General features: G+C 45.0%; 1 protein-coding gene across 1 annotated transcript in view; it reads right to left on the bottom strand.

The window, feature by feature from the left end:
- The window catches only part of OstDelta (oligosaccharide transferase delta subunit), a 57,274-nt gene that overhangs the window by 19,726 nt on the left and 12,235 nt on the right, over nt 1-25,313 (bottom strand). Inside the window, exons 10-15 of the mRNA XM_075886994.1 lie at nt 21,674-21,791; nt 19,516-19,607; nt 18,508-18,712; nt 18,292-18,396; nt 17,405-17,488; nt 16,102-16,197 (exon numbers count right to left, since the gene is read on the bottom strand). Of these exons, the coding sequence (XP_075743109.1) occupies nt 16,102-16,197; nt 17,405-17,488; nt 18,292-18,396; nt 18,508-18,712; nt 19,516-19,607; nt 21,674-21,791 (700 nt within the window). The remainder of the gene's footprint in view (nt 1-16,101; nt 16,198-17,404; nt 17,489-18,291; nt 18,397-18,507; nt 18,713-19,515; nt 19,608-21,673; nt 21,792-25,313) is intronic.

The following is a 25,313-nucleotide window of genomic DNA, read 5'->3' on the forward strand; positions in this document are numbered from 1 at the left end:
GCTCGCAGTTTTCTATCAGTAGTGACGTTTATACTTCTCAAATTCTTTGGCGCGCTCGGGCAAACTTTTATGCGCTAATATTACGCCACAACTCATTTTACATCATATTACGTCAAGTGAATGTTCATGCAGAAGCAGAAAAAATTTTGCAGCTTTTCGTTCAAATGAAGCAGTACAAAAACTGCCTTTTAATAGTAATTCACCGCAAACGATACGTGAATATTCATGTTAGTTTCTGGTTTATTTGTTTGTAGAACCCAAACGGAAGCAAATGGTGAAAATGTAATTCAATACGTATATAACTGCTAACATATTTATCAGTATGGTCACATAAAAACATGCACATGAGCTGCTGCTACTGCTGCTGCTAACAGCGCATGGTTATCTGAACATACAATTTCCCTTTCTTAACGAATGTACCTGCGCGTATTGCTTACCACACAATAATTACGTATCATTAGAGCTTCTATAAATATATGTTCACTAACACAAACTCACTTAAAAGTGCACGTTATTGATGACTGCAGTGCCACTTGTAACTCGTCTCACTTGCTGTATACGAACGTCCAAGCTTAGAAACCTCTCTCTAAATAATTCCGATCATTTTTAATATGTCGCGTCTCCTTGGTTTCTAGGTGACATCGGCCTTACGATACCTCTTACAATACGGCCGCAGATTTGGCATTTTCGGGTTTGAAGACTGCCTGCCAACCATCGAGCTGATGGAAATGATATTTAAATGGTTCACCATACACAACATAAGAAATACAACCTTCCACGTAGTAAGCCGGGACCAAAACAGGATGCCGTTCAGTTCCCCAGATGATGACAGGTACATTCCATTTATCCCGCTAGGTTTCATATTTTCTACAATAAACTGCTTTATTTTCAGGTTGATATGGCTGGAGCAGGAATTTCTGCCCTTTTTCGCAGCATGGAAAGCCGCGGCACCACATAAGAGGGCATTCATATCTCTTGAAACATACGAAGCTCTCCAACTGACCACAATGTCCACAGTACAGTGCACACAATTTCTCATCCGTTCAGGTTTCCTATACGTGTTGACTGCCAAATTCTCCAGTGACCCTGTCGAAGCACTTTTTTCCACCATCAGACAGCTTCAAGGAAGCAACGATCAGACAGACGCCCGTGCTGCGCTTTCATCACTGCAGAAAGTCCTCGTGATGGGAATGATGCACTCATCACCAAGCGGCAGTACAGAGCAAACAACGTCTCCTCTTGGATCGCCCAGTGCAAGGCAGGCGTCGTGCTCCACAGCAGTAAAGCAAGCCGGACAACCTCTGGAAATGCACTCGCTAGTAAACCAGAATCAAGGGTCGTCAGGCGAGTGCGCGGCATCGACATCTGCTACTATAACCCAGACGATGCGGCCACATCTAGAAGCCCTGCAGACTTGCCGTGGTGCGCTTTTCATATCTCGTTGATTCCGTGTAATGGAATGATTTACATTATTTAAAAATTATTACACACCGTCCAACAATTCCCCACTATACGATATTATGCATATATTATAAACTCTGCGCTGCTTACTGTGTTACATGCAAGCCGCGTGAGGCAGCGTTTGCGTCAGTGCACGATGTAGATGAAAACATGCTTCTCAATCAGTTATACTGTGTATGTATGTAACGATAAGTCCATGGTACAAGCAGGTACTATGGCTTACATTTAAAAATATAACATGCTTTCACCAGGCGCCCACACAACTCGACTAACCGACGTCCCTTTCCCGCAATCGGGGAAGAAATTTTCGGCGGTTTTGAATCGCTGTCATAACTGGCACACAGATGATGGCATGGCTCGTTTGCGTTCGCCTTACTCTCTTGAGATGCTGTCCCTTCCTAATCCCGTCGTCTTTCTCTTGCTTCTTCTCCTAGATTTTTTTTTATTTTTAAACATTTCTCCCTCAGTTTTTTTTATGTTGTTGTTTATACTATTCTCCGGACTTCTTCCCTCCTGTCGTGACAAGCTATAAATCGACGCGGAAAATGTGTAAATATTATTATACCTTGAAAAAGACGGGGCTCTCCCGACGCAAACGTCGGCTGAATGAACAGTTATCTTGATGATATGTGGGGTTTAACGTTCCAAAACCACCATATTATTATGAGAGACACCGTAGTGAAGGGCTCCAGAAATTTCGACCACCTGGGGTTCTTTAACGTGCGCCCAAATCTGAGAACGCGGGCCTACGGCATTTTCACCTCCATCGAAAGTGCAGCCGCCGAAGCCGGGATTCGGTCCCGCGACCTGCGGGTCAGCAGCCGAGTACCTTAGCCACTAGACCACCGCGGTGGGGCAACAGTTGTTATCTGAAAGCGCATTAACATCCATATATATATATATATATATATATATATATATATATATATACATATATATATATATATATATATATATATATTTCTCATATTTTGTATACGGACACGTGTCGGTTTAATCATGCATGCTTATCTATATACTGATAAAATTCTTGCACACTTTTCATTTCTACCTTCCCACAGGTGCCCCACAGCCAGGCATAAGGGCCAGCACGCTTGGCCTTATAGCGGGCTTCCTGGTGAAAGCAGCTGAGGATTGCATTACTTGCGACGACTGCATCGGCAAAATCAAGGCTCCCAGCTCATCTGGACCAGCTACTGCTGTGATATTTAATTTAGACAGGGGAGGGCTTTCATACCCAACGATCTCATTTCTTTCCTTTGTGAGCACTCTAGAAAGGGCCGCGGAAGCATTTGCGCCATTGGCCATTTCCAAAAAGAGGCCGATGGCACTTTTTGTGCAAACTGTGCTACCTGCAGTGGCCTTGAACCCTCTTTTCAGCCATAAAGGCGCTACTAGCGAGCACCGAGAAGCCATGGCGCGGCTAGTGTTGCAAAAATTTAGCCGTCCTTTCTTCTCAAACTACGTGCGGGACAAAACAGCCAAAGAAGGAAAGAGAAAGAGAATAGCCGAAAAGCCAAAATCTCGCAAGATTTTAAAAGTTTAGTTGCATGCCTCCATTGTATCATGTACGCGCCCAGAACCTTGCTAGCACATTTTATTGAACTATGACCCAAATGCACGCAGCTCTGTACGCGTACATATGTTTTTCTTTATTGCAGACACAAGCCGTCACTGTGTGCCAGCAAGTAGGATATTCTTCGAAAGTGCAGAAACTTTGTTTGAAACATCAGCTTTAACTGGCATATTGTGGCACGCATAAGTAAAGCGACAAATGTGTTTTGTTTCATTTTGAAGTGCTGTAACATTGCTCGAATCACACGCATACACTCGCCAAATTCTTTTAGCAGAAACCTTGATATCACTTTGAGGGATCTGCTTTTCATTGACAAACGAGTATAATGGCACATTTTCAGCATGTGTACGCGCCCCAACTGCGGGTGTCGCCCTTGGGCGCTATCAATCAAACATAACCACTAGTACAACAAAGGCGGTACTATTCCGCCCTAAAAATAAGTCTGTTAATGAAAACATACATTTCAAGTATGGCGATACTATTATTGAGTTAGTAAATTGTATAAAAATTCTTGGAGTTACATTTTCGAGCAATATGCTTTGAAACGATCGCATTTACAGTGTGCTGGGTCAGTTATCTCGCGTAGAGGGCACGGTGTACAGTGGCAAAACTGTTCTACTATACAAGGTAAAATTCTTACTTTATAAATGACTGTTCTGTTGGCATCTTGCTTATTGTTTCTTGGTATGAAGGACTACGACTAACACGCGCTTACAAAAACTGTACCTGATGCAAAAGACGTATATTAGAATAATTTTTTACTGGTCGTATGATGCTCGCAGAAGTGAATTGTTTCAACAGGCTGGAATACCACCCCTACATCGTCTCTACGATTTTAAGTTAGCATTGGTGGTCAGGCGTCAATTTCAAGAAAGTCGACATTATTTGTACGACCTCTCGAAACTGCAGCCAAATAATTTGTTCGAAACATGACATAAAGAAACATGGAAAATAAAAACTTCGAGAACAAACTACTCCACAGATAGGTTGTTCTACACAGTTTCTACGTTAATTGATAAATATGTGAAAGCTGGCATAGATTTCTTACTCTGTACCCGAACTCAATTGCACGATATACACATGTATAGTTTTCAAGATTTCTTTGCAGTTGCTACATTGTTATCATGGTTGCTATTTTTATTTTTAGAATTTGAACTTGATATTTTTGTAATTGTTGCTTAGATAACATTGCTAACTGTTTGCCAGTGCTGTCGTGCTAAAGGCGTCTGTGGGCCTATGTCAAGCTGCCTCTTTCGAAGAGCAGCTTTTACCTGCCGCTGTCCTTCATCAAACTATTGATGAAAAATAAAACATTATTATTATTATTATTATTATTATTATTATTATTATTATTATTATTATTATTAACTATGCTCGACAAGATGATGATAATGATGACGATAAAAACTTTATTGGGGTCGCAATGTGTTGCCCTCGATAGGCACATCACTGCCTTTACCATATCGTCTCATCGCACGGACATATAAAATCATAGAAACGCGCATCGGCCAGCGCTCCCCGTTCCAGCAGACAAACTCCCGTAGCGAAATTTGACGCACAATTTTTGTTGTGTAGGTCACAGTAAGAGTTAAAGCTTCAATTCCTGTGTCTCTCCTTGATATGCGTCCGTGGGCGTATGTGCATTATTCTCTTCTATCAATTGACTACAAGTGTAACACCTGTCCAGGGCGAGTGTCCAAGGTAAGTGCTCAACAGGGGCACTGCGTTTCACCTGACGCGTCCTAAACAACCTAAAATCAGTTTGATATTCTATTACCAATGAGTACATTATTAGTCAAAAGCTTTATGAATACTAAATTGAAGTTTTTTTAGGCTGGAATGGCAAAAACAACCATGCAGCAAGACATTTCTACGCAAATATACAGCTTTAGAAGTCAATCAACCAGTATAGCCTAACTACTAAAATGTAACACATAGCACACGTTAGCCTTTTCAGCAAAAAACAATCACACGTATAGGCAGTTTGTCACAGAAGCAGACGCATGGTATCAGTCCGTCGCCCTCCTGCCGGCCGCACAGTAGCAGACGAACAGGTTATAGGTAGCGCCACCTACGGCGAGCGATTGAACGAGAGCGGGGACACGCGCTCCCATAGGAACCCCGCTATCTGAACAGGTCAGGAGTGTAGTAGGTCATGGTCCTTACTCTCCACGATCCCGGGGGGTTCGCCGCTAGGGGGCCAACGTGAGCGGATGCCTGCAACGTCGGCTCCGGCAAACGGTACGTGCTACTCTTTACCAACCTTTCCTGCGGTCACTAGCCTGTTCGAACAGCGACATAAGGGTCTGAGGAAGACAGAGACGACGCCCATTCCGGGCAAGCTCCGACGTTCTGTGTGCAACAATTAGTGAACCGAGACGCTGAGCATCCGAGCTAAGCCTCTCTGAGACTCCGCTCCTTCGTCGACACTGGCAGCAACGCCTCCCGTTATTATGGAAGTAACGGTTGAGGGCCACACCATCTCCGCTGAAGAGCTCCAGGCAGGCAATTGGACACCAGTTCTCTACAAAGCCTATGCGTCTCGACCAGCCTGTTCACAGAAACCACTTTCGCAACCCAACGCTACCGTCAAGGAGACCAACCCGAACGCCATGCGCGTCGAAGCAGCTGCAACTGGAAGAGGCAAGACGCCAACCCACCTACCACCTGCTACCAAGGAGACGCGCATCATTGTAAAACGCAGCAAGCAACTGCCGCCACTCCCACCGAACGCTATTCGCGTCGTTGTTCGTCCGCGAGGTCAACTGCGACTCCTAGATGTCCCAACGCCTCGACTTATGAAGGCAGTGCAGGCCGCACTTCAAACCACTCTGCCCGATGATTTCTGCCTGCGCATACACCCCACTAATAATACATTCACGGCAGCTACAACACACTCCGCCGCAGCCGAGCTCCTAAAGACGCTGACTTCACTCACCATTGGTGGCCATGCTTACCCCTGCATGGCTTACGTGGCACCCCCACCAGGAGCTACAAGAGGGGTCATCTCAAACGCCTTTGACGACGAGACGCCAACCCAGCTGTACGAAGACCTGGTCAAACGGAATCCTGAATACTCTATACTCGCAGCCCGACGAATGGGGAAGACGCACTCCATTCTCATCACCTTCGACGCCAATGAGGTGCCACATTCCATTAAATACATGGGAGCCATTCACCGCTGTACTCCATACCGCGGAAGTCCGGATGCTTGTACGAACTGCAGACTACCGGGCCATCGTCACGACGTATGCCCAAGCCCCAAGACTAATCTTTGCCCACGCTGTGGCAGCCAACACTCACCCCAGGAACCTCCTTGCACGCCTAAGTGCATTCTGTGCGAGGGCCCTCATCTTACCGGCACTGGTTCATGCAAAGGACGCAACCTTCACCAGCCACGCAAAACGACAAAGCAACCTCAAACGCAGCGACAAGAACCGGTTCCACACGGGGACAACTTCCCCCAGTTGTCAGCGGGACCCACTCAGCCCAGCCAACTCAGCCAACCCAAGCAAGCCTGGACCGAGCCGCTTAAACAAGATTGGGGCCCTCCCCGTTCGCCCTGCAAGAACGCACTATCATCAACAGTGACTTCCAGTCTGCAAGACGCTCTGGCCAAGTCTCGGGAGGAGGCAGCGGCAGCCAAAGCAGAAGCTCAAGCAGCCCGAGCTGAAGCCGCTGCCCTTCGAGAACACATCGCGAAGCTGGAGACCCAGATAAGTACTCTCGCCACAAGCCATGCCACTCCACCTACCCCAACTCCTACTACATCCCAAACTCCTGCGCACAACCCACCCAACACCTCTAGCATGTCTTTCCCACCCAGCCATGTCAACGCGACATCCTGCTCTGATTCGCTTGAGTTAGATATCGACACGGCCTTTCCTCGGCACACAAATCAGGACATTACCCCGCGTCCCTCAACACACAGCTCACTAGCCGATATTCCAACCACGCTTGAGTCTTTTACTGCTCGTTTTGAGGCAAAATTGCAGGAAGGTATCACCAGCATCAATCAGGAATGCACAACGCTCCAAGATGCGGTAATCCGTGTAACAACAGACAATGCAGCACTTAATCATCGTCTTGATGCTTTAGCTCAAACATTAACTGACCGCTACAACAATCTTGAATCACAGCTCAATTTGTTCGCAACATGCCTTGCAAAACGGGATCTCACCCCAAGTAAACGCAAGAAGCCCAAAGCAACTGAAGGGCAAGACAATCCACTCCCTGACGTCACTAACGACTCCCAACCTTGCGCGGCGGCTACGCCCCTTCTCAATTCTCATGATGGCAGCTCTAAACCGTAATCTGACACTCTGGCAGTGGAACTGCCGAGGTTTTGGCCAGAAGCGTCATGTTGTCCACCAACTGCTATCTTGCGCTGCGGGACCCGATATCCTTGCCCTACAAGAACCCTCCAACCCCCTAACCTTACCCGGCTATACTTCTATTACACCCACATCCCCTACACCCTCTCGGGTGGCGTTTCTAATTAATCGCTCAATCACCACCATCTCCCACTGTTTAGCAGTCCAAGACATTGATCACCTCTTAATTGAGCTTGTGCCGCAACATGCCAGAGCTAAAAGCCTCTTCATCCTGAATGTATACAGCAGCCCTAAGTGCTTACAGGGCAACTTCCAGCGCCTCTTTACGCTCGCGAAACGCATAGCCAATAAGTGCCCCCTACTCGTCGTGGGAGATTTCAATGCCCCACATACAGCCTGGGGTTATCCGCGCGACACACCAAAAGGACGTCGGGTGTGGTTAGCAGCGCAGCAAGCCGGCCTCTCACTGCTCACCGATTCTGCCTTTCCGACACGCATAGGGAATAGTGTCTGCAAGGACACTACACCAGATCTCTCGTTCGCACATCGCCTCCCTCATGCCACATGGTGCAACACACAAGAGAATTTGGGTAGTGACCATTACATTATCGAAATTCTCTTAAATATGCAACTACCCCGCAGGGTTCTCAGAGGTTCCACTTTTACCAACTGGGATTTTTTCCGCACTTATAGGGCAACACGCACCCACGCGAGGGCACACCGTCGCAGTGCAGCCAAGAGGGCCCGGGTGGAAGAGTCCTGCCGCACCAGCCGGGAAGGGAAAACCTACGGTGCTGGAGAGTTTTAGACAACTGATATTCCCTCTGGACATGTGTGTATGTGTTCAGCACAAGTTTCGTGCTACTGCGTTTTTCATTTTTGTAAATACAGACTTTCAAACTTTCAAACGCGTTTTTCTCATTTCGCAATTTTGGCCAATTTGCATTTTTTGCGGGAAGTGTTTCGGGCACTTAGAATGGTCATACGACGACGAAATTTGGCACACACATTGAGGAGAGTGCGTAGGGTGCCGATATCTACTTGAATCAGCACAACCTATCAGCTGTAAATATCTATTAATAAATTTAATGGTGGTCGAGTGGAAAAAAAAGGGTAGTTTGCTACACAGATGTTTTTTTCATAGTTTCAAAGTTGGAGCACAATTTCTAGCTAGATATCGGCACTCTATGGCTAATAGGGAGCAAAAGGAGCCATTGAACAACTCTCTGCATGAACATTTAGTATGCGTGAAAGTTCCCGGAAAACTTATCAAGTTTCACCATTACTTGAAACACAACTCCCAAACTATTGCACTTATGTAAAAACTGATTACAGATTTGGAATCAGGAGGAAAAACTGCATCAGTGGTCCAATTTCTGAAGCTCTAAGTTGAATAACAAAAAAAAAGTGCTTTCGAGGAGCGTCTCCCCTTAAGGCATTGACAAGGCAGAGGTTAGCGATGCCCCGCTTGACCAATTTAGAGTGAGCTGAGCTGAAAGGCAGAAGAGGCTTGCCGCTCCTTGGCTCATACATCCAGCAAACATGTCGGGAGTCTAATAAAAGCTTCAAATCTAGAAACTTCAGGTTGTTATCAGTGGGTGATTCATGGGTTAGAACTAGTGGTTTCAGGCACTCTCGGAAAACAGTCAACACGTCAGAGGAAACGGTCTGAAAGTTTTGACTATCGCATTTCAACAACACTAAGTAATCATCAACAAAACGGCAAACTTTAAAAACTACAGAGTCGTCAAGCTTGTTTGACAAGACACGATCATGATGTGCTAGAAATATGTCACTAAGAATGGGTGCCAAACATGAACCAATACATATTCCACTTTTTTGTAAGTAGTTTTTGTCCTCCCATGATACAAAGGTGGCCTTCAAATAAAAACCGAGTAATTCTAATAAGCTGCTGTTGTGAATTCCAGTACGCGTTTGAAACGCTGATGATCCTAACCTGTCTATGGATTCCTCTACACATTTAAGTAGTTGGTCATGCGGCAAAGAGTAATACAAGTCCTTAATATCCACAGACATTGCCTGGAGTCCTGTGTTAGTTCGTCCAATAATGTTAATAACAGCGTCAGAGTTCTTGACCAAAAAAGGATCGTCTATTGTTATGTGTTTTAGCTTTTCCTGCAAGAAAAGTGCTACAGACTTTTGCCAGGTCCCCTTTTCTGTTACAATGACCCGCAATGGGCAGTCAATTTTGTGAGTTTTCGCAGAAAAGAACAGGTCAAGGCTAAGCTTTTTGCAACTATCTATCGCCTTCGAAAGCTTCTGAAACCCCAGGGCCCCGGTAAGAGTTTTTGCACGCTTCTTAAGCTTATCCAGACCAATCTCATCATTCTCGTTGAAAAGAGACTGCATTGCATGCATAGCTTTCACTTTAAACATTGAACGAGGAAGAACCGCAAAACCACCCTCCTTGTCAGCCGGCAGAAGTGACAAGGAATGTGCCTTTAGGTACGCGACAGTGCTTCCTGTATTGACAAATTTGTTCGAAGGCTTACATCTCGAGAGCATCTGCACGCCTTGGGCAACACATCTAACACATTCAGAGTCAGGAGCACGACGGGCGACTTGCCTGACAAGAGTGAGGAGCTCGTGCGGTGTTCTTGAAGGTGCCACCGCGTACTTTGGTCCGAGGCATAGGGTGTGCTCCTGACTCTGAATGTGATAGATGTGTTGCCCAAGGCGTACAGGTGCTATCGAGATGTAAGCCTTCGAACAAATTTGTCAATACAGGAAGCACTGTCGCGTACCTAAAGGCACATTCCTTGTCACTTCTGCCGGCTGACAAGGAGGGTGGTTTTGCGGTTCTTCCTCGTTCAATGTTTAAAGTGAAAGCTATGCATGCAATGCAGTCTCTTTTCAACGAGAATGATGAGATTGGTCTGGATAAGCTTAAGAAGCGTGCAAAAACTCTTACCGGGGCCCTGGGGTTTCAGAAGCTTTCGAAGGCGATAGATAGTTGCAAAAAGCTTAGCCTTGACCTGTTCTTTTCTGCGAAAACTCACAAAATTGACTGCCCATTGCGGGTCATTGTAACAAAAAGGGGGACCTGGCAAAAGTCTGTAGCACTTTTCTTGCAGGAAAAGCTAAAACACATAACAATAGACGATCCTTTTTTGGTCAAGAACTCTGACGCTGTTATTAACATTATTGGACGAACTAACACAGGACTCCAGGCAATGTCTGTGGATATTAAGGACTTGTATTACTCTTTGCCGCATGACCAACTACTTAAATGTGTAGAGGAATCCATAGACAGGTTAGGATCATCAGCGTTTCAAACGCGTACTGGAATTCACAACAGCAGCTTATTAGAATTACTCGGTTTTTATTTGAAGGCCACCTTTGTATCATGGGAGGACAAAAACTACTTACAAAAAAGTGGAATATGTATTGGTTCATGTTTGGCACCCATCCTTAGTGACATATTTCTAGCACATCATGATCGTGTCTTGTCAAACAAGCTTGACGACTCTGTAGTTTTTAAAGTTTGCCGTTTTGTTGATGATTACTTAGTGTTGTTGAAATGCGATAGTCAAAACTTTCAGACCGTTTCCTCTGACGTGTTGACTGTTTTCCGAGAGTGCCTGAAACCACTAGTTCTAACCCATGAATCACCCACTGATAACAACCTGAAGTTTCTAGATTTGAAGCTTTTATTAGACTCCCGACATGTTTGCTGGATGTATGAGCCAAGGAGCGGCAAGCCTCTTCTACCTTTCAGCTCAGCTCACTCTAAATTGGTCAAGCGGGGCATCGCTAACCTCTGCCTTGTCAATGCCTTAAAGAAGTCATGCCCCCACATGGTACACCACAGCTTTGCTCTACAAGTAGAGCGGCTTACCAAAGCTGGTTACCCCGCGCATGTTCTCGTTTCGGTGGCGGAAAAGCTGGTCACTGTCTTCAAGCGAGGCGACAAACCGGATAAGCGAAACAGTGGCAAAAAGAGCCGGCCTGTCGTACTGCCTTACGTGCACGACGTATCACACAGGCTAAAAAAGATTGCTCGAGACGCCAACGTTTTTGTGGTTTTTTCTGCCCTGGAAAAATTGCAGAGGCTTTGCAAACGGGTCAATGCACCTTGTGCAAATTCTGCCTCGTGCTCTGTCGCGCACAGGACACGCTACGTCCCATGCGCAGTGGGAGTCGTTTACTTTATTCCACTGACGTGTGGGTGCATCTATGTCGGGCAAACCGGCAGGTGCATAAATGACCGCCTCCGAGAACACCGAAACAATGTGCACAATGTGGTACAAGGGCATTTTGGCATTCATTGCCGAGATTGTGGGTGCACCCCTCTCTTTGATCAGTGCTCCATATTGGCAAGGCACAGGGATCAGCTTACCCGAGAAATTATTGAAGCCGAAAAAATACACTTGCTAGGAGATAAATGTGTAAGCACATCATCGATTTCTTTATCACAGGCTGAACGTGATTACCTAGCTCGGCTTTGAGGCAATAGAGGACCTGTCACACGTGTTTTGTTACTGATGTGTAGATTAGGGTGCATTTTACCTTCATGCTCTGTTATCATCCTTTTTTAGCAGTATATATTCTTGCCACTCTGTGAAATAAAGTTAGTTGGAAGTCAGCGCTCTTTCTGTCTACCCTGTCCTTTTTCCTTTGTTCGCGCGCTGAAACATCTTGCAAATATGACTACGCACCAACTAGCCCAAGTTTCCACTCTTGTCAATATCTTGTCATCAGCGCCTCCTGCATCTAAACGTCACCGAGCTTGAACACGATGAACGCATCCGCCTTGTCACCACGTCAGATTATGTACTTCGGCCATACATCGAAGAAATTGTAAGTGTTAATTGCACTGACATTGTGGATGGTGACGTACTTATTCTCCCTTACGGCCATACCATAATAGGTGCGTTGTGATCACACCAGGGGTTATTCGCTTTTTAAGTGGGTTTACCTACCTTGCCGCCTTAAATCAAACCCCCGAATCTGTACTGCTTCCTTGTGGCTCAACAGTATCCTGCGCGGTCAACAGTGAGCCTGTTGCGATTGTTACTATTCAGAACAACAACACTAACAATGTCCTAAAGTCACCATCACTGCCATTTAATGCCTCTTCCACACCTGTGTCAGCAACGATAAACACTCACTTAACACCTGCTCAAACTGAAGATTTGCTCGTCCTGTTGAATAGATGCCATTCTCTATTTGACGTGAATGCGCCCATTCTCAGCATGACTACCACCACTACTCACAGGATCCAGACTGATGGCTCTTATATTGTACATCGGCATCCATATCGCGTGTCTCAGGCAGAATGCAAGATCATCAAGGAAAACATATCAGACATGCTACGACGCGACATCATACGTCCTTCCTCGAGTCCCTGGTCATCCCCAGTTGTTCTCGTTCAAAATAAAGGTGGAACAGTTAGTTTCTGCATCGATTACCATGCGTTAAACAAAAAAACGCGCAAGGATGTTTATCCTCTCCCTCGGATCGACGACGGACGGGATTTATTACATGGCGCCGATAATTTTTCTAGCCTCGACCTTAGGTCAGGCTACTGACAGATATCAATGTCAGAGTCGGATAAAGAGAAGACCGCCTTTTCAACGCCAGATGGGTTGTACGAGTAATGTGATGCCTTTTGGACTCTGTAATGCACCCGCCACTTTATAACGCATGATAGACGGAGCTTTGCGTCGTTTGAAACGGAGAATGTGTTTGTGCTATCTCGATAACATAGTAGTGTTTTCATCCACATTCTCGCAGCATCTACAGCACCTTAACGAAGTCTTCACATGCCTTGAAAAAGCCGGCCGGCCTACAGCTTAACACCAAGAAATGTACCTTTGCTAGCAAGACAATCAAGGTTCTCAGCAACCTTGTCAGCAAAGAAGGAATTCGGCCGGACCTTGAGAAGCTTGTCGCCATCCTCGACTTTCCTCGTCCTCTACGTCAAAAGGAACTGCGCAGCTTTCTTGGGTTAGCTTCTTACTTCCGGCGCTTCATACGCGGCACTGCGGAACTTTCGTCTCCGCTCCATCAACTCATCGCAAGTAACGTCACTTTTGTTTGGTCCGAACACAGAGAAAGGGCTTTTACGGCATTGAAGCAAGCCCTTTAGTTGGATCCGGTACTGTGCCACTTGGATCCAAGCGCACCCACCATCCTCCACACCGACGCTAGTAGTTATGGCCTAGGTGTGGCACTCTTGCAGAGCGACAACCACTCACGCGAACGCGTTGTTGCTTACGCAAGTCGTGTTCTTACCGCTGCAAAAAATAATTACACTATCAGCGAGCAGGAGTGCCTTGCTGTTGTTTGGACAGTGCAAAAATTTTGACCATATCTTCACGGCCGTCACTTTATCAACTTTACCGACCATAACCCCCTATGCTGGCTTTCATCGTTGAAAAACTTATCGGGTCGCCACGATCGCTGGGTGCTTCACTTGCAGGAGTAAAATTTCGATGTCGCCTACAGATCTGAAAAAAAAAAAAAAAAAAAAGCATCAAGATGCTGATGCTCTATCGCGCTGTCCTTCGCCCAGCGGAGGCCACTCACCATCACTACAAAACGGCACCACCTCTCCAATCGCAGTGCTAAGTTCACCACCCGGCACCCAATCCGTCCTTGTTTCACCACCTGTCGACCCATACTGCCGCACTATTGTTGACCGCATGATCGGCTCTACTTCTCCTCTAAACACTCGACTCCGTCGACAACTTAAACAATTTAAGGTTGTCGGGGGCGCTTTATACCGCTACATTTACCACATCAATGGCAACAAATGGGTACCCGTCATCACATGTTCTCTGCAACGTGAAGTTCTGGAACCTTTCATGATGAGCCAATAGCCGGTCATCTAGGCTATCACAAGAATTACGACAAAATAAGAAGTCCATGTTTTTGGCCTGGTCTCTCTTCAGCCGTTGCCAAGTACGTCGCCTCCTGTGTCCATTGCGAACGGCAAAAACGACCAACAACTGCTTCGGCTGGCTTAATGCATCCTCTTCCTTGTCCAGCCTTGCCTTTTGAAGTCATCGGAATCGCCTTGTATGGCCCTCTTCCTATATCATCGAATGAAAATCGTTGGATTGTCACTACCGTCGAACACCTTACCAGCTAAGCAGAAACAGCTTCTATACAATCTGGAACCGCCACTGAGGACGCCGATTTTTTTCCTTTGCCACATCCTTTTGCGCCATGGAGCCCCATGCGTTCTCCTGAATGATCGTGGCAGTCTTTCTCTCTTCTATTGTCAACGAAGTTTTGCGTGCCTCTAACACTGTTCACAAGACCATTTTTAGTTACCACCCGCAGACCAACGGATTGACTGAACGCTTTCATCGGACCATCTCAAATATGATCGCGATGTACATTCACTCTAACCACACGAACTAGGATGCAATCTTACACTTCGTGAGATTCGCTTAAAATATGGTTGCTCAACGAACTACTGGTTTTTCTCCATTTTTTTTTCTCGCCCATGGTCGCTCGCCGAGCTTCGCTTTGGACGTCTCTTTCCTTTCGGTCCCTGCACCCTCGACAGCTCCTTTCTCTGAAGTATTTTTATCTCGTCTCGCAAACTGCCGTCACCTGGCCCCCATTAACACAAGCCTTTTTCAAGACACTTGAAAGTCTCACTACGACTTGTTTCGCCATGTTGTGACTTTTATTTCCCTGGTGACGAAGATCTTCTATGGACTCCACTGTGCATCCCCGGCCTATGCGAAAAATTCATCAGTCGCTTTATTGGGCCGTACACGGTGTTCGAACAGACATCTCCTGTCAATTACCACGTTTCTCCTCTTAGCACTAATCCTGATCATCGTTGCCGAAGGACAGAGATAGTGCGGGTATCTCGTTTAAAGCCTTATACGCGCCGCATTTCACAATACTCTCAGGCGACCAAGTGGCCGCTTCCACCGCGCGGGGGAGTTAGTGTGAGCGCGACAAGCGAATGACTCTTCATTCTATTTACATATCATCACCTGTACATCTACGTCATCTGTAAATACCACCAGTGTGATTTGGCTCGAGCCTGGCTGAATAAACCGGTTCCTCGCAATATACGTATATGAATGTGTATTTCTGCAAATAAACCAGCTGTAAGTGGCACTCTGCCTTTTGTTCTCTCTTGCGATTCTTTTCTTTGGTGCCTTTAAAATCAATTATAGCATGACTTGGTGCAGACTATGAAGCATGAACACGAAAGATGATTTTGCTCTCAAAAGGCCTTTTTTGTTAATGCCGGTGCCCATGCTGAATAGTTACCTTGTGGAGGTGCTCATAGTCCCTGCAAAGTCACTCTGGCATCATGGCACTCATGTGTCAAAGTTAGTTTAAACGCCGCAGAGTGAGAATTGATGCTGTTCGTGTTATATTGTTTGTGTGCAATATGTTCTCTGTATGTTTTATGGGCATTAAATTCTATACTTGGCATTTTAGCACAGTTATTTGTTCAATTTGGCTGGCAAGCTTGTCATTATGTAGAAGCTGTTAATGTTCATGTTCATTGTACAACAGCATTAACTCCATTTGTTTCAAGAGCGAGTCTCGTGAGACCCCCTCCTCCTAACTTCTTGCTGTTTGTAATGGTCAGAGCTATGAATCATTGCATTCTTGAATCCTTAAATTGCAAACAAGAAAGGCAATGGGCTTTCACTAGTACTGCTACTAGATGCTTGTAATGGAGAGTCTTGATGGTGAGGAAGGCCGCAAAAAAAAGGACAGGCTTACCAGCACAATCAGCAGCAGTAGGGGAACCAGGACCAGGCCGCAAAATGCGTTCGAGAGTAACACCGGCGGACGCTTCTCCTGCTCCCTGAACAGATGCTGCGCGAGAAAAGAAGGACGATGAAACACGCAGGCTCACCATGCTAAAAAAAAGGTGCACCGCTAAGGGATCACCTGGTGCCCCGACAATCATCATTCATCTTCAAGCAATTCCCAACCCTCTTTATTTCTTTTATCCCAACAGATATGGGTCTTCCATGCCACGAATGGCATGCGCTTAAAGAGACACTACAGAAAAACAATGAACTAGTTCAGACTGACAAACATAGCTCTCAAAATTGTGCTGCTGTTAATTTTACCACCACAAGTAGAAAAGAAAATCCAGGCAAACCCTCACTTTTAAATCTTGCACCAATATAAATTATTTCATGCAACGTTGCTTCAACAGAACTTAAGTCTCTGGTCCCCTCAAAGGTCAATGCACCTCATTTTTGCTGATTGGGAATGACACAGGCCCTAGCAGATCCCATCAAAATAAATGACACCACCACAGCGATTGGTGCATGACCTCCAATGTGGCACTGCCACCCGCATTTTCTCGTTTACATGAAACAAGTGCTGCGATACTCGTACTATGAAAGATTCATTTAAACACACAAGACAAATGGTTTTCTTCTTTAGTGCCCTGTCAACATGCTCCAAATAGAGACGCACAAGTGCTTTCGTATTTCATCTCCGTAAAGATACAGCCACTGGGGCTGTCAACTGGACACGCAAGCTTGAGCTCATCAGCTGAACACCGCAGCAACCGAGCGAACATGGCAGGTAGAATTGTAAAAACGCATGCAGTATTAGCTCTCATCGTTTATTAGGTACAGCGCTCGCAAAACGAAATGCAACACCATAGGACTAAGCTTAACAAGTGGTACGCAAAAATTGCTCAAGGTAACTACATCATGTCACTTTGAATGCAGCTGCTGAAGATGACGTTGTGTGACATAATAATAGGCTAACACAACACAAACTGATTATAGAGGAAATGAATATAGATGCAACACTTAATCTTAAACTCACGTGCTTTAGTCTGGCATTTGTTCAGTTTACTCTTATACTATTTGCAGTCAGCCATATTTTTAAACCCTGAAGACGAAATAGTGATAAAAATAAAAGTACATCTCACAACCATCATAACTGCATGTCCCATAACGAGCACAGCGAGCGCTCATGCAGGAAAAAAAGTGGCGATGGCCAGACAAGACACAGGAGTGCGCAACAAGAGAAGCCAGATGCGAAAAGCTTTACCAACCTTGATTTCTGGCTTTGGAGCATACACGTCAACAGTAGGTTTCGGGGGCGATGGGTTTGGCGGCAGGGTTAGCTGCAAGGAAGCCTGGAGAAAAAGAGAAGACGCTGCAATGCGACCATAATGCCACTGCTGGCAAAAATTTTGCTATTGCTATCAATCGCTGAGGCCTGAAGACGCTAAACCACTTCGCAAACATGAATAGAGTACACACAAAAGCCCACATAAGTGCACTTAGCCTAATAATAAGCCGACGTGACCTAACGACAAATTTTGCCTGTGAGCAAAGCTTGTATGACTTACGGACCCGGACACACAGTTTGCGCAATATGGAAGCCAGAGAGGCCTAATCAGAGTGGTTTGGGGGTCCGACAAACCACAGTACTGACCACACACCACCGGAGTACAAGTTATTGTGACTCGAATCAGTGCAAATCCTACGACACTGTGACATCTTAGTATTGTTTAAAATACCTGCTTATCCCCACAGAGGACACATTAAAAAAGGACTTTCCAACCATCCTTGCTTGTCACTTGCACTTAAAAAACTGGTCAAATAGTCTTGGTTTTTATTCTTCTGTCTCTCGCAAAAAATTGTCATAACGCAAGAAAAGCTTCATATAACGGCTAAAGCAGGCTTCTACATGTAATATACAATGTACCATCTCAGGCTGCTAATTACCACAAAAATGCATGCTACATTCAAGAATTTATGTTCTACTGATGAAACACAACTTCTAATGCCATGTTACATCACTTTGCTGCAAAGGAAACGCACTATCGTTTAAGAAAAAAGAAACAGTTTTCATTTTTTTCGAGTAAAGATGGCAACACACAGCTGGTGATGAAATTAACTCACACAGTTAAACAATGACCACTCTGCAACTCACCAGGTGCCATTTGAAAGGGTTGGCAATCACTGCATCACCAATGATAAGTGATAAGTCGTACTTTCCAGAGAGGTAGCCCATGTCCTTCGCCTTCTGGAACAAGTCCTGAAAGAGGGCAAGGAACAGGGGCACTTGAGCAAGCAGCGGCGCTCCTACTGACGCAAGCTATGTCGCAGATCATTAGCCAGACAGGCTTGCACAGATGACCGCCCCTACCAGGTCAAAGCGGTAGACAACGCTCGTGTCTGGCTCGGCCAGGAAGACAATCTCGCGCTTGGTCTCTACATGGTAGAGGTGCACGAAGACCTGGTGCGCCGACATGATGTCCCCGTTGGAGACATCCTTGAGCGAAAACTTCATCACCAGCTTCTGGTGGTGGTCCGCCTCCACGACCTGGCCCATCTTGCTACGGAAAGCCACCCTGCGTGTACACGTATAACGAAATGGTCTTCACGCTCTCCGATCACAATGTCAGAAAAGAATGGGGGGCGAATGGTAGTCAATGCTTTTCTTGTTGACCCTCTGTGTACTGCTGAAGATGCGGATGCTTGATAATCAAACCAGTGTACTTATTGGCCCTAGATTAGCCGCACATCCTACTGCTGTACGCAATGTTTCAGAAAGCATCGCATGGCATTTTTGCGGGTTGTCTAGCACAGGATTCTCCACAGTAGTCGAGAAGTGCATCGGAAAGTGCTCTTTATCTGTTCATGGCACACATGGCCCGACATGACAAGGTGCCAAACTATGCCGGTAGCTAAAAAAATTCATTCTGGCTTGCACTGTCCTGAACAAGAAGACTACTCAACAACAGCAGCATAGCCATGTAGGAGTACAATGTCCTAGAGCTTCCCACATTGCCTTCCATTCATTTTTGCACCCCTTTACACATATATACTTACATGGAGTAGCAAACTGGTCTTTTAATGCAACAGAAGAACCCAAGGAAGGTAAGGCAATGATAAGGGATCTCTACGCAACATACACATACATTGGAGTATAAAGCTGCCATCATTAAAAAAATTGAACGAAACTGTTAGATTGATCGCAGAGTAAGAAACAAAACCCATAACAATGGCCAAAAGTTTAAGCACACTAACCAGCCTGCCAGTGCATTACTGTTTCATTACCAAACCGCGCTATAAGCCGATGTTCTTCAGTGCAGCGAGGACAAGTGCACAGCATTGAACTGAAAAACAAACAGTACATCCAATTGCTACTCACGGAGTCATCTGAGGAGCAGCTGTCTGGTCCCGGTCAGCAGTGCCAAGCTCGAGTCCAACCACTTCCACATCAGTCAGCACTTTCACGCCGAGCTGAGAGAAGACGTACAAGAGATCGTTCAGCTTTTACGAAACACTAGTGCTAAAGCAGCACAATTGTCAAAAAGTTTGTCGGTGCAGTCCACAATGCCCAAATACAGTCATTGCCTGTGGGGGACAAAACACTCAGTTTATGAAAAAAGCGTGTATTTGACATTCTGAGGATAATAAACACTCTGCATTATTGATACCACAGTCAAACATAGCTGTGGTAAAGTTGTATTCGATAAAAAAAAAACCTCTTTATTATAATCAGATGATAATGTAGTTGTTACACACACCAATATTGGGAAAATAAAATAGGAATTTTTAAATTTACAAATTTCACTTTCCGTATATCTAGTTACCTTTAAGGCAAAAATGTAGCAAGAAAATAGCATGGCTATTGGGTAAAGTTTGCTGAGCCAGAAGTTGACCTCGAAACATCAACTGTTGCAAGATCCAGGTCTGACTTCATCAGTGAATTTAGCCCTTGTGGCATATCTAAGTAAACAAGGTTAATCTGCAATGAGCATATATATATATTACAGTAGAACCCCTTTATAAGAGACACTGAGAGAAATAAGGATGAGAGACACCAGTGTGCCTAAAGTAAAATACAGGTTGATATGAAAGTGCATACGAGGTACACTGCTTATAAGAGACATCTCATATAAAAGACAAGAACTGCTGCCCAGGGCGTGCCTCTCATTCAGGGGTGTAATTGTAAAAGGATGACAAAAAACTGGCAGAAATTAGGGAAAAGACAGAAGTTTAAAGAGATGAATAATTTATCAACACGGGGCATCACTGGAGCAGATGTTTCGACAAACGACTTGCCTTCTTCAAAGCTTGAAGTCCCCTTGTTGAAACGCCAGCTCCAGCATGTGTTCACGAATTCTCTACTGAAACACTCAACATGCTGTCTTTCAGTTATGCATAACTGGCTTGCAGGCTGCAGGTCGCAGGATCGAATCCCGGCTGCGGTGGCTGCATTTCCGATGGAGGCGGAAATGTTGTAGGCACGTGCACTCAGATTTGGGTGCACGTTAAAGAACCCCAGGTGGTCGAAATTTCCGGAGCCCTCTACTACGGCGTCTCTCATAGTCATATGGTGGTTTTGGCACGTTAAACCACGCATGCCTATCTATCTGGCTTGCAAGCTTATGTGTCTGTCTGAAAGCATCTTAGATGGCAAAAAAAGTGACAGATGCAATTGCTTTGATGCACACTAGTACATTACCATATTTACACGATTGTAAGTCGGCTCGAATGTAGGTCAACCACAGAAAATGGCACAACATAAAAAAAAAGAGAGGAGCACGAGCACATTTTACATATAAAAAAATATTTTGACACATCGTCAAGCCACCGATGTGTGAAGATGGCTTCACGCCAGTAGTTGGAAACTGTGCAGGAAAGCTAGCTTTGCAAAAATACGCGGAGATTATTTATAGAAAGACTTCACAAACAGAACTCATTCTTGACTCTAGGTCGATCCCCCAACATTGAACGATCAAATTAAAAAAAAAAATCAAAGGTTCGACCTACATACATGTAAACACGGTATTTTTCAGTCTATTGAATGAGCACGGTTATGAAGTTTCGTAGCAGAATGACCAATGACCACTATCTATACTTGTCCTGAACAAAAATTGGTCTCACCTCGAACCAATAACGACTAAACTCGTCAAAGTTGTGTTTTTCGACACTAGATGGCCACACTTTTACATGTATTGCAAGTTGTGTCTAAGCTCTCGTTTAATTGCAATCTTTCGTTGCATTTCCATGCAGTGAAGCCATCTTGGAGCCACCTTTTGTATTCAATTAGTAAAATAAAGAAACCTCATTAAATAAAAAAGAATCGTATTCTTTTATAATATTAAGAAAAAAGCTTTAAAATTTGAGTGAGAAATGTTCTAGTAAGTTTGGTACAGTTATCTTTTTTTTTTACGGGAGCACAAGGTTAAAATACAACACTGTAGACATTTGTGACATAAATTAATAATCGACAGCAAACTACGAACGAAGAGTTCCCTTTAACAGTGGTCAACACTTCAAAGCAAACAAACGCCGCTCACCTCAGCATCAGTGTTTCCAACAAGACGACTGTCAGCCTTGACAGGAACAGCGTTAATAGATAGCTGGTAGAAGCCCCGACGTGGCTTGTTCGACACAAAGTTGAACACATAGAGAGACCTGGAAAAAAGATGAACAGTGCTTTCTTGCAGGTACTGTGTCACATAAACTCAAAACATACGCAGGTATCTCACAAATGAACGTAATGTATTTTTCGCATGGGCTTTTAGAACAGGCCTTTGCTTTGCAGTGGGCGTAGTCAGGCTGCTTCTGCTGCTAATGATAATGTAATCTGAGGAAAATGCTTTCCATGTGGGAACGTAGACGTGATCGTTTCCTACAGGAAGCCTATTCATCCCAAGACAGTGGTCGGTCGCATGGTAAAACAACAACACACATTTTACAACTCGTTGAAAAACTGCCAGTACATTCACTATGGCAGGAATAGGCTCATAATCCAGAGCTGGGCACTGGAGATTGGACTGAAGGGTTTACACTAAATGTTTACACAAATTGGTATGTTGAGCAACAGTTCAGTCTAGTGGAGGCTTGTTCAGCTGGACGGCATGGAAAATACTGCTGATAGACATCTTCTGTCTCTCTCCTCAAATTCTGTTTAACATGTACAAAAAGGAAGAAATGATTCAGCAGCCTATGTACACATTTGCACCAAACAAAGCATAAAAGTTCCGCTTGTCAGTTTATTGGCTTAAAAAGTCAAGTCCAACTACGTTGAATTCGGCTTAATTGAACTATCCTTTTCAAACAACTATTTTTTAACACAAAAATGCTTTGACATCAGTGCATAAGAAATTTTAAGGTTACATCAAACAAAAAAAAGCCGGTACAAGATGTATCTGTACGAAATGCCCCGAGAAGTTGGCTTTCCCTCACTAAGCGGTACTTTCTCCGTGCATTTGAAAGAGTGAGCAGTGTGCGATCAGGACAGCCGTATCGACACTACATTTTCTCAACTACAGCCCACCCCTGCATATAAAATTCTCCGTCAACTACAAGCAACACAAAAGTTAATAAAAAATTATCTCCACGTATGCTTTCCCCACATCATTGTAAAATAGTTCCGTGAATCAAACTTGTACACTGCAATATGCATCAAAAATATGGGGAATTCTTTGAAAGTTTTATATAGAATTATGACACACCTAATCAATTTGGTGAGTTGATTTATTGGTGAGTTCAATACAGTTGAACCCCTTTATAAAAGACATGCACTGAAGAAGAATTCTTATCTTTTATAATACTTATGGCTATCACAAGCAGGGTATCCTGTTTACGTCTTCTCGTGAACACCTATTTCTATGTAGGCCCACTGGGGCCTCTCATATCCAGTTGTTCCCTTCATCAGCGTCTCCTATGGAGGAGTTTGACTTTACAAGGGGGTTTCACTGTACAATCTTTAAAATCTCAGCTATTGAATGGCAGGCTCGTAGCCAGCAATTCTTCCGGGGAGGGGGGGGGGGGAGAATAGCTGAAGGCTTTCACTATATTTGAGAAAAACACCTTTTTTCATTATTTCTTTTCCGAAAAATACCCCCGGAGGCGAGGGGGGGGGGGGGGCTAAGGCAATCCCTTGGCTACAGGCTTGAAAGATGGTGTCAAGACCCTTTTTCTCATACGGCCAAAGCACCATCTGGCCACAACTGGTCGTAAAGTGGAACCCTGATTATACAGCTTTTAGGGGACCCCACAAAAGTCGTATAACCCGGGCGTCGTGTAATCTAAAAGCTAAGATTACAGACCGCGACACTCAGCCTTGCCCGAAAAACGGGTACAGACTGCCTGAATAAGTTAACGGCACGACCTTCTGCCCCTGCAATGAGAGTAGATTAAATTATTGTTGCCAGTGGTAGCTAACGGCAGCAATAATTAGTTGAAAGAAGTGCGAGCAAATCTTTCTTCTCAGCCTTAAAGGGCCACTCACCAGACCCCATACCGAATTTCAGTTGAACAGTGGGAGTTGTTGGGTGTCCAATGAGGCAGTGGGAGTTGTTGGGTGTCCAATGAGGAACATTTTGCCACAAAATTTTTCGAATCAGATCATCACGTGCGGAGAAAACAAGATTCTTGAAGCGGCGCGAAACGAGGATGAGAGGAGACGAGCTCGAAACCCTTGCCACTCCTTTGCATAGCCTTCGCAAGCCAAATCTCTTCCCCACCCTCTCCGGCATCCGACCATGAGGTGACGTGCGCATGACCTGCCCAAACAAGTCCAACCCCAGAGCACACGAGAAGCGTTGCTTTGTTGACCAGCGTTATTTTGTGGTCTTCTGCCCGTTTCTGCGGGATGATTTGGAAACGCTGGCTTAGACGCGGTAGAGTAGATGAGCACAATGAGTGCACGAACGCGTAGGAGCGTTCCACGGCGGTCGTCTGCTGAATGCGCTGACCGCGGGGACCCAAACGCATGCGAAACGCTGGCACATTAGCCCCGCATCTAGTAGCATTTCAGGGGAAAAAATTAAAGAAAACGCGCACAGTTTTTTATTGCGTCTCGTAATTTTTTCAAGTTTTATTAATCTCTTAAAGCAACAAATACATAAACTATGCATGTTGTGTTAAATAATTTTCGCCATATCACGTGCCACTGTTTGCAACGTCGGAGCAGAGTCGTCTACGTAGAGGACCAACGTCATTGCATTGCCGTGTATGTAGGGCCATTCATACGCCCTCGCCATGCCCTCATTCTCTAGAAGTGCGCCGGCAGAGGGGATGGGGAGCAGCATTTATCTTGAAATTTGACCCATTTCCGCAGCGCATAGCGTAGCAAATTTTGGCAGGCGTGATCATGAACGCCTTGTCTACGCATTGCGCTTGTCAGCTCAAAATTGTTAGAACCTGGTGAGTGGCCCCTTAAAAACAATCAAATCCAACACACGTCTTTCTACCAAAAAATAGAGTCTGAAAATTGCCTGCGCGTGAAAACGAAACCGAAACAGTGTTCCCGTGAGCCTCCCATCAGACGAGTCGGACGCAATGCCATCGCTATCGCGTAGTGGCGACGGATAACGAGTTTATGCACGATGCAATCATGTGCAACTGAGCTGTGCATGTTGTAATTTGTTGCCTTGTGAAGCGCAACTGGTGGTTTCCCGCTGTTGTTGTGAACGTTGACGTCAAGTGAAAGTAATTTTGCATCGCGTGCCCTTATTGCCCTTACGGGTGCGCAAACGAGTGACTGCAAGTGTGACAGAAGCAGAGAATCAGTTATATGTCAACCAGGAAATGTTTCCACGAACCGAAAATGTGAAAATATTAGCTTTTTGATCAGCTGAACCTACTCTACGTGGACAGAGCTTGACTAGGTAACGACCCTGGATACGTATGCACACAACTGAGGCGTATGTAAAAGTGCATGAACTTCCGGGAGAATAAATTTTCCATTCGATGAAGATGACTACTTATCCTGTAGTCCTCATTGGGGTACGCAAGCTCATATTTTGCACTCGTGGATATTTGGTCAACATGCGATTCGAGTAAAGGTAGTTTTTTCTTTCCGACGAAATCTGAAAGTCTTCGTAAGATGTGCGGTCGGTGTAAAACTGCATCTTATAACTAAGGTTTTTATATACATTGTTTCTATGGGAATTTCGCGGGACCAAACCAGTTCGTCATAAAATGCAG

Source organism: Rhipicephalus microplus, chromosome 2 (assembly GCF_043290135.1).
Source record: "Rhipicephalus microplus isolate Deutch F79 chromosome 2, USDA_Rmic, whole genome shotgun sequence".
Lineage (NCBI taxonomy): Eukaryota > Metazoa > Arthropoda > Arachnida > Ixodida > Ixodidae > Rhipicephalus > Rhipicephalus microplus.